At 40.6% G+C, this 14,146-nt stretch overlaps 2 protein-coding genes across 4 annotated transcripts; one reads left to right on the top strand and one right to left on the bottom strand.

Moving 5' to 3' along the window:
* Positions 1–1,337: 1,337 nt before the first annotated feature.
* LOC148352117 (uncharacterized) lies at positions 1,338–6,815 on the bottom strand. Its single transcript, XM_088354851.1, has 8 exons — positions 6,634–6,815; positions 6,402–6,523; positions 5,066–5,204; positions 3,823–3,944; positions 2,109–2,219; positions 1,890–1,996; positions 1,607–1,697; positions 1,338–1,530 (listed from the first exon to the last, which is right to left on the bottom strand). The coding sequence occupies exons 1-8, from the start codon at positions 6,728–6,730 to the stop codon at positions 1,417–1,419; spliced, it is 903 nt and encodes a 300-aa protein (XP_088210977.1). The 5' UTR covers positions 6,731–6,815; the 3' UTR covers positions 1,338–1,416.
* A 148-nt stretch (positions 6,816–6,963) lies between these two features.
* Positions 6,964–12,214, top strand: haus2 (HAUS augmin like complex subunit 2). 3 transcript variants are annotated; one of them, XM_088354855.1, is made up of 7 exons: positions 6,964–7,254; positions 8,730–8,816; positions 8,903–9,001; positions 9,068–9,137; positions 9,204–9,336; positions 10,498–10,606; positions 11,848–12,214. In XM_088354855.1, exons 2-7 carry the CDS (start codon positions 8,730–8,732, stop codon positions 11,962–11,964), a joined length of 615 nt encoding a protein of 204 aa, XP_088210981.1. In that variant the 5' UTR covers positions 6,964–7,254; the 3' UTR covers positions 11,965–12,214. The 3 variants fall into 3 exon arrangements, with proteins under 3 accessions (XP_088210981.1, XP_088210978.1, XP_088210982.1); XM_088354852.1 differs by having other exon boundaries at positions 6,974–7,160; XM_088354856.1 differs by lacking the exon at positions 6,964–7,254 and adding an exon at positions 7,757–7,777.
* Positions 12,215–14,146: the final 1,932 nt, after the last annotated feature.

The raw sequence follows: 14,146 nt of genomic DNA, 5'->3' as shown, positions 1-14,146 counted from the left end.
ACCTCAGGATGAGAATGAAGAAACATTGAGTAGGGGCCACACATGAAGTAATCCCTCTTCCAAGATGAACATGCTGCAATGGATATAGCAAGGGCATCAACAGACAATACACAATCATCGACATTAAATACAGGTAATAATGTCCATTTGACAGCTTCCTGCCCTAAAATGTTGACCAATGCAGCAGGTACCAGGGTTCTCAACCCTTTTGGAGCTACCGAACGCTACAAGTTTTATTTGTGCATTCACTACTTAAGACATCCAGTCCTGAAGACGGACTTTTACATTATGTACAGTTTGAGTATTTTTAATTCTGTAAACTTTCGTTTACCGTGGTTAATGGGGACGATTCTTAGAGGAACCCCCCAACCTCCCATTCCCTAATTTACGCCTGCACTCAGTTGGCCCCTTGCTCTTTGCAATAGTTGGACGGGGATAATGTATTGCGGCAAAAACAGCGCAGTTTGATTTAGGCAAGTCACAATGGCACACTTCAGTATCCAATCAAAAAAAGAATGAAAAAAAAGTGCCTTGTCAAAGCATCTCACAGCACCGGGGCCTGAATGGAGAATGCTCTTGAACCTGAGGATTTCCTTTTTTCCTCGTGTGATCACGGGTAGATTATCATTTTCCAAACGAAGGCTCAGAGCAGGAACATAGGGGGCAATTTAATCAGAAAGGGCATTTCCATGCAAAACTTTGTATATAACTGACAGAATCCTAAAAATCAAATCTTAGACAGTGATCAAGTGCAGGTCTGCTAATATCAGGTTAATGTGATAAAATTTGCAGCACAGCAACTGGTGGGTTTGGACTGCTGCGGTCCAGGGATTCATTCCAGATAGCTCAGCTTTGATGTGAATGAATGAGGGAATTATAGGTCTTTGTGTGCCTTGCGGCTGGCTGGAAATCAGTTTAAAGTATCTCCTGCCTGAAGATGCCTTGGGTGGGCTCCAGCACCCCTGCAACTCTTTATGATAAGCGGCACGGAAAATAGAGAACTTTCTTGTCCTCGTAAAAATCCTCGCTGCAGCATTGTGTACTAGCTACAAACTTTGGATCCTAGACCTCTCATTGGCTAAACCATCTCTGCTTATTCGACAAAACAGTAAAAGTTTAGATGATTTTTTTTTTTTTTTTTTTTTTTTTTTTTTAAGTTACTTGGTGTTATTGTATAAGAGTATAATTAAAAAGTGTTGCATTACCCATCACAGGTACTGTGGTATAACCCCAGTAATACCCACACAATTTAAAATTAACCATTTGCTGCTTGATTCCCCCACCCCCCTTTAGAAGATCAGCATCATTACACACCACAATAATGATAAACATTCAAGTCATGTAGCAAACACCAATATTTTTATTATTTTATCATCTGAATTATTTCTCATTCTTGCAAGACAGACACAAACTGGCTTATAAGACCCTGTAGAGGTGGATCTGTCTCAGATCCTCAAGGTCAGCATCTTTCCCCACGTATACTTTATAGTCCAAAGGAAGCTCTTCCACCCAGCCAACTGGCATCGTCTCCTAATAAGAAAAACAAAGTATTTGATTGTTTGTCCATCTGAAGCCCTCTCCCTGTCCCAGTCAGAGTCACCTTTACCTTCAGTTTTTCGAGAGCATCTTGCAGACTGGGAACAGTCACCAGCAAAGAACCTTTTCTCCTGACAGTCTGCATGATGAATCTCCAGGCCCTGAAAAGGAGCAACCATATTACATGCAAAAATTGCACGAATCAGCACTCTTCTTTTAATACAGTTTCAAGTTATGATGGGGGGGAAAAAAAATATACTTAATGACTGGTGAAGCAATGAAAACGTAACTCGATGAATATTAGCTCGCCTATGCTCTGGTTGGTCTATACATGCGTATGATATTGCACTGACTTGACTTGCTCAGCAGGCTCCATGTAATATTCAAAGACGTTATTCATGATCACAACATCGGCAGATTGCAGCAAAGCGTCCTGTGTGCACACGTCAGCGTGGACAACCTGCAACGCCAACACACTACAGATTAATGCACAAAAACATTTCTAACAAGACATCCATAAAGCATTTAGCATCCCAAATTATATGCTTGAACAACCTGCTGAGATCACTCACCTGGACTCTGGAGTCCATTCCGTATTTTTGTACCATTTTCTTCTGCAGGTTTACAAACTCCCCGTTGAGCTCTACGCCAACTAACTGCGATGCCGAACTGTACACGTACCCCTGCACACCACAGGTAGATGATATTTACAAAGCAGAATTGGTTGGAAAGTGGTGTATCTGTTTCAAAGAGTATGCAAGAAAAATAAAATGGATATCCGTTAGTGTGGAAGAGCTGTGTAACCATATAAATTGAAAGTGTCCAAACATACAGGATAATGCAAAAGCTAATAACACAACGACTTGCATTTATTTGGTTTTGAACAGAAAATCAAAGCTTGAAAATTAAAATAATAATCTTAAAAAAAAAAAAAACGTGTAACCTTCTAGGTGTTAAAAAAATCATAAAATTTTTATTTATGTATATTCGAACATGTATCCCTAAGTTCATATATTTTAAACTTCTATCATCCAAACAAACAAACAAAAAGAACGAGAGAAATTATCTTGTGTGCCCCATGGCAGATTGATTTGCAGTTATTTCCTTATTTAAATAAAAAAAAGAAAAATAAGAACATTAATTTGAATGAGTAATAATTTGCCATTGTAACAAGACAAATTAACCTAAAAACATTTCATTTGTTTTCCTTCATTTTCCGACAGGATTGTGTAAGAAAGTACAGTAGTGTTTGTGCACGGGTATCACTGTGTACCAGAGTATTTGTGCATGTGAGAGCAAGAAGTTACATGTGAGACCAATTCTGATTTACTTCTCAAACGGTCTTTCATATTACTGAGTTCAATTTCACTGGATGCTGTGCGGCGCAGAAATTTGGTCACCATAGCATTAACGTCGAGCTTGGGGCGGTCATCTTTTTGATCAAAGAAGTCGCAGGTTCAATCCCCGTCTCCCCAGTGTTAAATATCTAAGAGTCCATGGGCAAGAGACAACCTCTAATGCATAGGTGTCAAGCATGCGGCCCGCAGGTCTGAATCCAGCTTGCATGATACCACAGAGAAGAGCAAGAGGAAAAATAAGCTGCAGTTTAAAATATGCCCACTTGATGTCACCAAAGTCAGGCACCACTCACAAAGCAACTGCTGTAGTATCCCTTTCTCCAATGTGTTCTTTTTTTCCCCTTTTTCTCCATTTCATTTGTTCTCCAACTTTCGCACCCCCACCTTTTTTGTCATGTTTATTTGTGACGCCCTTAATCACAAGCAGTCGCAAAGGGCTGCACAGACCATAGATTATTGCAAACCAGACTACAATTACACCATCCCCCAATCTAAAGCCTACATGAGGGCAAGGGAACACTCAAAAACCTCAACATGAGGAAAATGAAATTTAAGGCACCGCACAGGACGTAATCCCATTTATCTTTTTTTTTAATCCTCACTTTCTAATGTTCACTCCAATTCTCTCTTTTTCTCCTCTCTTTCATTAAATTTCTCTCAATTTTTCTCACTTATTCTGTCACTTACCTTCTCCCCTTTATCCATTTCTCTTAAACCTACAAGTCAGGCCCCAGTTAGATTTTTTTTGTAGCATGTGGGCCACATTTGCCAGTAGGACATCAGTGTGGGAGTGTGAAGTGTATTGTAAAGCGCTTCGGAGGTCCTCAGTGACTGGTAAAGCACTCTAAGAATGTGGTCCATTTACCATTACACATGCAACAATATTTTGGTTAGAGAAGCATGTCAAAGTGCTGCGTTTCCACCTGACCCCATAGAGCACGGCTCCCAGTCGCGATCCCACGTCCACCACGGTGCGATTGCTCAGGTCTGGAAGTACATTTCGGAACAGGAAGAGCAGCTCGCACATGGAGAACGATTGAGATATGAAATCTGTTCATAAACAGGGTAGAAAAATAAAAACAAGTTGGTTAAAAGCTATCACCAGGGTTGGGGGGCATTACTTTAAAAATAATTTGATACACTAGTATCGCCCTGTTAAAATGTAATCGGTATCGTAATCTGAATACTCTAATATTTAAATAATGTAACAGGATCTCTTTTAGACTACTTCAATACCAAATATGCCAATAAAAAGACAAAAAAACAAATAAAATAACTAAATTGTGTTCAACATAAATGAACAATGTGACCTTGAAAAAGAATTGGATAAACCAGAGGTTAGGTAGTTTCTCGTAGTCCAACAAAAAGGGCTCAAATTTTAACCACATTAGTATAAATCATAAAGTAAAAATTCAATCTTTACTCTCACATGGCAGACAAAGTATGCACCATTTCAGTTTACATTAAGACCCTAACCTCCATTTAAAACACACCAATTGTTTAAAAAGAAATGAGGGAGATATTTAGGTTTTAATGTACTTTTATACGACTTGCTGCTAAGCTTAATTTTATTTCTTGCACTGTTTTTGGTATAAGTAAAAGATTAATCGTCTTAGTTGTGTTAAAATACTCATTTATTTACTGTAAAATGGTTCAGAGAGCTATTAAAGTTGTATTTGAACTTATGACTAATATTCGTCGTTTATTTAATATTCCTTTGGCCATTTTTTAAGCTTTTACAGCAAATTAATATTGGCTCCAGATATCAGTTATCTGCCCCCTCTTAATAGGGTATCGGCCTGAAAAAACCCGTATCGGTTGATCCTTAATGTACACAAAATAGTTTTAAATACAATTGTAATCCAGCAAAGTAATCCTTGGTTGGATCCCTTAACCACTATTGTTGAAGGTGCACCATTTCCTGAGGTGTGTCTTGGGCAAGTACAGCCTGGTGTTGCCCATCCCATTCCAGGCCAATATAGGTTTCCACCCGGTCTCGAACTGGGGAGCTCATTTTAACTCGCTGTTCCTGTAATTTAATTACGTATTTTTTTTCCTCTAACTGAAATTGGTTAATTAAATTTTTTTTGTATTCTGATTAAGCAACGGCATTACTCCGCAACCCTGGGTATCGTGTAGCGCCGATAAACTGAAACTAGGATTTTACCTACCCAGAGGAGCCGTACTGATGGATGCACATTTCAGACAATAGCGTCGGCTCATCCGTCCCGCCTCACAAAGCGCGTCCACATGCTCGTCATCATAAAGGAAGGCGTCCACGTGGATTGTGGGGCGCGTGCTCTGCTGTATCTGTAAGGCATGTGCAGAATATATTTGCGGTTCGAAACTGTCTACTGTGCATTTCAAGCCAAGTTTTCACCAACAAGACATTATCTGAAAAGTTTTTTCGTGTCAAGTCATGTTTATTTGTGACGCCCTTAATCACAAGGAGTCTCAAAGGGCTGTGCCGACGACAGACTATCAAGTCACCATCCCCTGATCTAAAACCTACATGAGGGCAGAGAAAAACTCAAAACATCAAAATGAGGAAAATGAGAAGGGACCGCACATGAGGTCATCCCCCTTCCAGAATGACCATCACTCTGCTTTCACGGTTTTTTCTAGCCCCTAACCAAGTGGTGGGCAGACTTTTTGATCAGTGGCCCACATGGGGTTAAAAAAAAAAAAAAAAAATTGGCAGAAGGACTGGGCCAAGAAGAAAAAAAAAAAAAAAAATCTACAAATACTGTCTGCAGGCCATTATCTCAGCCATACTTGAGAAAAAAAGACAATGAAGTCATAACCAATTTCTCACGTCTTTGCTGCCATTTCAAAAAGACATCTCATTTTAGGCATATTTTTAGTAAACATTCCTTTCATGCAAACAAAATGACCATAAAAATAGAGCCAAGCCCTTTTAGAATAGCAGAAACAATATGCATTTATGAATAAATAAACATGCATTTAGATGTTACATCTCTTTTTTTATATCTGTAAATAGACCAAACTATTTAAAGCAATGTAACAAAATTCCGGCACTTTTTAAAGCACTGATCTGACATGCGTTGAAAAACTCCAATTTCAAAACAGCTAGGTAAGAGGTGTTCAGTTTTCATTAAGTGTGATAATTATCTTGATATATAGAACATAACCACCATGTTAAAAAAAAAAAAAAAAAAGCTAGTTTCCTCCCACATTCCAAAAACATGCAAGTCAGGTTAATTGGCCGGTCCAAATTGTCCCTAGGTGTGAATGAGTGAGTGGACAGTTGTCTGTCTCTGTGTGCCCTGCGATTGGCTGGCAACCAGTTCAGGGTGTCCCCTGCCCACTGCCTGAAGATGGCTGGAATGGGCTCCAGCGACCCTACTGAGGATAAGCGGTGCAGATAATGGATGGATGGAAGACAAATATAGCTAGCTATTTGCGTGGTAGGGGCCAGAATTACACCAACAGTCAGTCATTGAAATTGTGTCTGTGTGAAAGACACGATATGTTTGTTTGTGGAACCTTATGCATGACGTTGGCTTCAGAAGGAAGCATGGCGTCCAGCGGGAGGCTGTCCCTGATATCATCAGCGATGCACCTCAGAATAACCTGATTGTTGTCTAGCAACAACTCGTCCAGCTCATCTAGAAACGTTAAGTATTAAGAAAAACTGGGTAAAAATCACTTGCATGATGCACCGTCAGCTAAGGCAAACAATTGCTGCAGAAAAAAATAAACAGAGAAAAGTGTCTACCTGAAGTCCGGATCCAGTCAAGCAGTTGAGGCAGTTGAGAAGGTTGCACTCTTCGCAAAAGCAGCCGTAGTTCATTTTGAGCTTCGCAAAAGTTCATCTTGCTTGGGTTTGGGTTGGAAATGACGTTTCCGGGTCGTTTGCCGTGCCAACGCGTGGAGCCATTCAGCAGGGTCGTCTTCTTAAAAAGGAATGGTGACGTCATTACAATATCCGGATACGTGTACCTTGCAATTTAAAAACGAATTTATTTTCAAAATATATCGACTTTAAAAAAACACTCTAAACCCATCCGACAGAAATGCTGGATCAATAATTTTTTTAGCTAACTTTATTATTAATTTATTCATCATGCAGTTATCACGGCGACCTTTACTGTAGAAGCGCTGTGGGGAGATTACGTCGTCTTAAAAGTACACAAAGAAGACAAAAAACCGGAAACTCAAAACAGGGGCGGCGATCTCAAACTTCAACCGTCAACATTTTGATTTTTTTTAACTCCTTGAAGAAAACGTCTAATTATATTTACGGTAAATTATTTATTTTTTCAAGATATAACTTGTCCAAATGAGGCCATACCATTTGTGGTAGTTTTCTAACTGCATTAGAGTCATCTTCATATAGGTAACTACATGAGATTACTTAACAATTTGAATTATGAATCTAGTTTGGTGTTACGGTGAATTGTTTGTTGATGTGTATAGTATTACCCGAATTAAAGTTTATTTTTATAGTATTGACATACCTGTCAATCTCAGCCAATTGCTCCACTTAATGGTTGCAATTCCCCTTCATCCATCCATCCATTATCTGCACTGCTTATCCTCAGTAGGGTCGCGGGGGTGCTGGAGCCCATCCCAGCTATCTTCGGGCAGTGGACAGGGGACACACTGAACTGGCAATCGCAGAGCACACCGAGACAGACAATTCGCTTGCTCATTCACATCTAGGGACAATTTGGACCGGCCAATTAACCCAAGATGCATGTTTTTGGAATGTGGGAAAAAAACAGAGTGCCCGGAGGAAACCCACGCAAGCACCGGGAGAACATGCAAACTCCATACAGGAGGTTCGACCTCATGCTCTCAGAACTGTGCCGCACACTCGCTATCCACTGCTCCGCCGGGCTGCCTGCTATTTACTCACAGTAAGACAGACTACGTAGAATAACAAGATTATTTTATTTCCCAAGTAAACTCCACAAACAATTCCTTCAGCTTCTTTCTTAGTTCTTTCCTAACTTGTTGTCAATTTCTTTGCTTTTTATAACTTAGTACTGCAGGATTTTATCGACTTTATCTGATCTACAGATGGTTTTACTCTGTAATACAAAATCAAATTTGCAACAAAGATGTCAGAGGGTCGGTTCCCGTTGTCTTCCTTTACTCGATAACGTTGTCTGCTACTGAGGACTGGGACGATCCGGATGACAGTCGAAATGGGCAAGATGAGATCAGTCTAACAAAAAAAAAACAATTGAAAATATTTGTCAAGTCATGTTTATTTGTGACGCCCTTAATCACAAAGAGTCTCAAAGGGCTGCACAGACCACAGATTATTGCAAACTACAGACGATTATGACACCCTCCCCCGATCTAAAACCTACATGAGGGCAAGGAAAAACTCAAAAACCTCAACATGAGGAAAATGAAGAAACCTTGAGAAGGAGAAGGGACCGCACATGAGGTAATCCCCCCCAGGATAACCAGGCTGCAATGGATGTTGCAATAACAAATAATCCACAGATATTTTTAACATAAAATATAGGTTATTCATATGCTTTAGAATAGAAGTCTGTTTTAATCCTAGATTTAAACAGTTCCACTGAGGTTGCAGATCGAATCTCAGGGGGAAGAGCATTCCACAGCACCGGGGCCCGAATGGAGAACGCTCTCGAACCTGTGGATTTCTTCTTGGCTCATGGGATCACTAGTAGACCAGCATTTTCAGAGCGAAAGTACCGCACTACAATTGTTACAATTTAAATGATAAAAAAAACATAAAATGCTGGGAAAACGTATACATTGACAAATATGCATTGAAGTAAATAGTGAAGGAACTACAGTAGTGCATTACATCACAGTATTAAATTTCCCCAGATGCCTCACTGTACCACGACTCCCTCCACCGTGACATCAGCAGCCTGGATGCTTCAGAAATTTGTGTCCAGCGGGGCTGTTTCGCAGGTCGGCCTGCTCTCCTCTTTTACTCCTTATCAAAATGAAATGCACTCCACTTTGAAATCATTCATGACTTAATCTGTGGCTTTCAGGAAGAAGTAGATTCTGCCTTCGCTTCTCGATGCTCTTTCTTTTCCTCTCAGTTGCATGAAGCTGAGGAGCAATTTCGAATGCAGAAAGAGCTGGATGAGGTTGAGAAGCCCATTTAGATCCATCACCCGATCACAACATCATCAGTCTCACGTCCTACGTTGCAGGTACAACTGGAGTTGGAACTTCTGCAGGAGGACAAGAAGAATGCCGATGTCACTCACGCATTCTACCTTGGTGAAGAGCACATCCGTCGATTGTTAGGTTATGTACCATAACCTTCTAAGACAACTTCCTTTTCAGCTCCCAGACTGCAAGCGCTGCAGACGTTCTGCAATCACTTGCAGGAAGTCCTGAAGGACCACAAGCTTCTGGCCCAGCGACTCAACAGGCCCCTGGGGTGCACTAACCTTCCCGTCCCGGCCCACTTGCAACGGTATCGTTCACCTCCGCATGTTGGGTTCCATGCAATGTTCTTACTAATTTTCCAGGGTTCTGAGCGTTCACACAAAGTCGGTGAGCAACGCTTGAAACAACAGTGAGCAACAGCAATCCCAAGTGTGGCAACTAAATCATTATCAAACATGACATCAAGTTACATTTTGCTGAGTTTCCGGCAATGCAAAATGATTTTTCTCTTTTGAATGAATTGACTCATGTACGATTACAAAGGTTGTACGGCCTACAAACGTCGTTTGTTCTTACAATTTTTTCACAAGATTTCCATTTCTTTTTTTTTCCCGGTATCTTTTGTCGCATAATATTAACATTTTTGGGGTTTTATTTAGTCAGTTGCACGATACAGAACTGTATTCAATTACATTTTTAGTGGAAGTACAATGTTGGCAACAAGATTGACTTGATATAATTGGAAATTATTTGAATGCAACAAAAACTTTTTCTTCCCTGTTTTTTCCCTTTTTTTAAAAACTCCTTTTTAAAAAAAAATCTCATTGTTTTTATTTTTTCCTAGCTGTTACTTTTTTCTCGCCCTTTTGTTCTCTATTTAGTTTTTTCATTTATTTGTTTCGTTCTTTTCTTTTTTTCTGGCTTTTTTCTGAATTTCTCCTGCTCTTTTTTTCTCCTCCTTTTGTTTCTTTTCTTTTTTTCTCAGCTTTTCAATACTTTTTCATTTTGGTATTTTTTTCTTTTAGGCTCTATTCCCCCCTTCCTTTAAGTCATTTTGTGCATCATTTTTCATAATATTTGATCGTGTAGGGATCAAAGTAGCAAAAACAACCCAAAGAGTCGTTTAGGACCCAAAAGAGCCGGTTCCTTTAAGTGAGCCGAGCCGAAGAAGCCGGTTCTCAAAAAAACTACTGACTTTACTCAACTTTGTTGTACTTCGACCTTGACTTCAAAATACCGCATTTAGGACACAACGTCGGGGGAACCCGTGTATTTTTACCTTCATGCACTGTAACTTTGACTCAATTCGCTTCTTAATTAGCAATTTCGAGCCCTCATTTTTGTGAGCCGGCTAGATTTTGCGTAAAAGCTCTGGGCAATGCGCAATTGCGCATACACGCAGCTTAGAGGGAACATTGGTTCCATGCAGGAGCTTTTTAAGAAAACCAGAATTGTTTCGGTTTACTAGGTTTGTGGTGGAAGTGGTCAACATGGCGATAGAGTTTGTGGAGACTCTTGACAAGAAGAAGAGCACCATCTCCCGACGTGCTGACGCCACTGGCGAACTACAACAGCTGGTAAGAAGATTCACTATATACCGTAAATTCCGGACTATAAGCCGCTACTTTTCCCCCAAACTTTCAACCCTGCGGCTTATTCAGTGATGCGGCCAATTTATATTATTTTCTTAACGGCCGCCAGCGGCGCTCGAGTACAAAAGGTAAGATTTAGACCGGTGGAATATATGCGCCGAGGAAGACTGCAACTTCTTGGCTTGACTAGCGGCGACAAATCTTTCACTAAAACTGGCCGCATGCGAAAGGCAACTTTTTCGCAAGTCTGCCAGTGGATCCTGACAGCGTGGGGCAGCATAAAAAAATCCACCATCACCAACGGGTTCCGAAAAGCCGTGACGGAGAGGAGGGCACACCAGCGACAGTGACAGCGCAAGTGAGGCTGCGGGAGCGTGGGACGACGTCTATATGACACTGTTTCTTTCCGACAGTGAGGAAGACGACTTTGATGGCTTCAGTTTTAAGGAGGAAGATGAGGACGGTTTACCGTGATTTTTACAAGTACGGTATGTTTTTTTAACAGACCCGTATACTGTGTTGCGAGCGTGTTGCTAGCGTGTTGCTACCTGTCATTGGCACCGTTTGGGATGAAAGTTATATTATTATTAAAGCTTTGAAAACTCTCGGTGTAGCGTCTTTTTTTGTAAATATGTGTAACCATGTATAATATGTATTTGCAACTGTATATTTTTGTAATGTATTTATTTTGGACACTTATTCTGATATGTTTTGGACGGGCGAATTAAAAAGAAGGGGCGTAACAAACGCGGGCTGACAGGAAGTGGGGACTGGTAAAGGTGAGTGTTTGTGGACACGACAGACAATAGTGGATATATATTTTTCCCACCCTTACCTTTGGAAATATACTTTTTTCTTTGGAATACTTTCAACGGGAACCGGACTCTGCCGGTCTGCATCAAACCTTAAGTACCGGTATAATTTCACGTTCATTTAGCCGGCTGTGATTTTTGGACTGTGTACTTTAATGAAGGATATTCAGTTACAATCGCGAGACTTAAAGTCGGGTCTGGGTTAATTTTGTGTTACATTTTTTTAATGTGGGTGCATGCGGCTTATATACAGGTGCGGCTTGTGTAAGTACAAAATCGGTTATCCTCTTGAAATGTGGTGGGTGCGGCTTATAATCAGGTGCGCTCTATAGTCCGGAATTTACAGTATATCACTATATCTATTTATCTTTTATTCCAAAAATAAACTAATTTACTTGTGTTTGTGTTTTACAGTACACATCAGTCTCCCAGCTTATGTCCCAGGCCTATGAGGTGGAGACGTCAGCAAGTGAGCTTCTGCGATGGAAAGACATTTGCAGCAGCTTGTTGAGTGACAGCTCATGCTCTTGACCTCATTATGCTGCTGATCTCTTAGGCCATATCTTCTTGTTTGCAATAAAATGACTTCTTTTAAACCCTCATATGTTTTTAAATGTTTCCATTTAATTGGTCTACAAAGGTCTCTCAACCATAATATCACTGTACACAGGAATTTGTGAACCCTCGATATACCCTTTCACGGTCTTGTTACTTGCCAAATTTGCAATCTGTTCTGCTTTCTGATTGGCTAAATAAAAAGACTCTCGGCTCATTAACATTATTATTCAACACATTATTTGTAATTGCAACATCCTTTGCAGTCTGGTAATCCTGAAAGGGGGATACCACATGTGCGGTCCCTTCTCAAGGTTTCTTCATTTTCCTCATGTTGAGGTTTCTGAGTTTTTCCTTGCCCTCATGTTGGTTCCAGATCAGGGGATAGTGTAATAATTGTCTGAAATTATAGTCCGTGCAATAACCTGTGCAGCCCTTTGAAACTCTTTGTGATTAAGGGCTATACAAATAAAAATGACTTGACTTGACACAGTATAGTGGTAACTGTCTAGATCAGAACAGAGACAGGACCCATTTGCGTTACGTTTCAGTTTTATTGGGAAGAAAGGAAAGGATTGCACACACGATCTGGTGGTCGCTCTGAACGCGGAAGTGGCACTTTTGTGCCAAGCAATGACTGTGTCGGGAATGGAAAAAACGGGTCAGTAAGCGGGACAGGAGAGCAAAAACGTGGTCGGGATCAGCAACGAGTCGAAAGCCAGGAGAAGAGAGTAGACGTGGTCGAGATCAAAAACGGGTCGAAGCCGGGAAACAGAAGGGAGCAAAAACAGGAGTGAGTCAGGGTCGAAAAGCTTGCCGAGAGTAAACTGAGTTTCGCAGACGGATTGACAACACGTGACAGAAAGGAGTGGGTTTAAATAGGGACAGGGAGCCAATCAGAGTCCGATGCAGTTGGCGCCAATCGAGCAGGAACAGGTTCTTCACATCAGTAATCATGACAGTAACGGTAATTTAAAAATGTTTACACAGTGCTTTTGGAAAAATAAATGCTTGAGTCTGTAAAAAAGTCATGTGAAATATAGTGTTCAATTATTATATCGTAACTGTAAAAATGAAATGTTATATTGTCACGCTTGATGGTGTAATATTATTGTACTAACTGAAAAGGTTTTGTGTTTGTACCCCTGGTGACCACAAACAAATTTTAAAAAGGAGTTTTCTACTGTTTTAATGTGATGCTTTTAATCAGATTCAGATTCAGATCTACTTTATTGTCATTCTAGTACACGTGTATACAGAACGAAATGTCGATGCATCTGACCCCCACAGTTTCCTTGAATGTACAGATATAAATAATGTTGTATTGTATTTTGGCTACGTATAGTATTTTACCATAGTGCCGATAGTGCAAGAAGAGTAGCTAACCAGATGTGCAAAATGGGCAGTCAGGTTAACAAGTCAGGTACACAGTAACATTAACACTGTAACAATAACGCTGTAATTACAATAGTGCAGAGAGCAATGTGCAAGGAGTGGCAAGCTATAAAAAAAAAACTGCCAGTAGTGCAAAAAGTCAGATTAGCAGCCGTTTAGATTTAAGTTAACTATATGTTAGATTGACCATTTAACAGTCTAATGGCCAGGGGGACTAGACTATTGCGGAGCCTGGTGGTCCTGCACCGCACACTGCAGTACCTCTTCCCAGAGGCTAGCAGAGTGAACAGTCCATGATGGGGGTGAGAGGGGTCCCCGGTAATGTTTTTAGCATGGGATAGGCAGTGCTTCTGGCCAATGTCCTGAATGGAGGGAAGTGTAGTCCTGATTATTTTCTCTGCTGTCCTCGTTACCCTCCTCACACTACCCCAGTCGGTAGCGCTGCAGCCTCCACACCACACAGAGATACAGCTGGTCAGGATACTCTCTATGGTGCCCCTGTAGAATGTAATGAGGTGCAATGCAAAGTCAAGTTGATTTGAACAACTAAATTGAACCAGTAATGGGGGAAATTGCAGGAGAAATACAAGCTGTTATAACTCAAAAAGCAAAAACTCCTTGGCGGAGGTAATCTTAGTCTCAAGAGTCCAATTAGCTAAAACACACACATACACTAGTTGGTTAGAGCAGTGTTTTCCAACTTCTTGTGATTTAATGTACACTATTTAATTAAAAAACCTTTAAGGCACACAGCCTGTAGACA

This window comes from Urocampus carinirostris, chromosome 15 (genome assembly GCF_059441175.1).
Source record: "Urocampus carinirostris isolate Australia breed hairy pipefish chromosome 15, RoL_Ucar_1.0, whole genome shotgun sequence".
NCBI classification, from domain to species: Eukaryota; Metazoa; Chordata; class Actinopteri; order Syngnathiformes; family Syngnathidae; genus Urocampus; species Urocampus carinirostris.
Note: the sequence above shows the minus strand (reverse complement) of the source record. Positions and strands in the feature narration are given on the sequence as shown.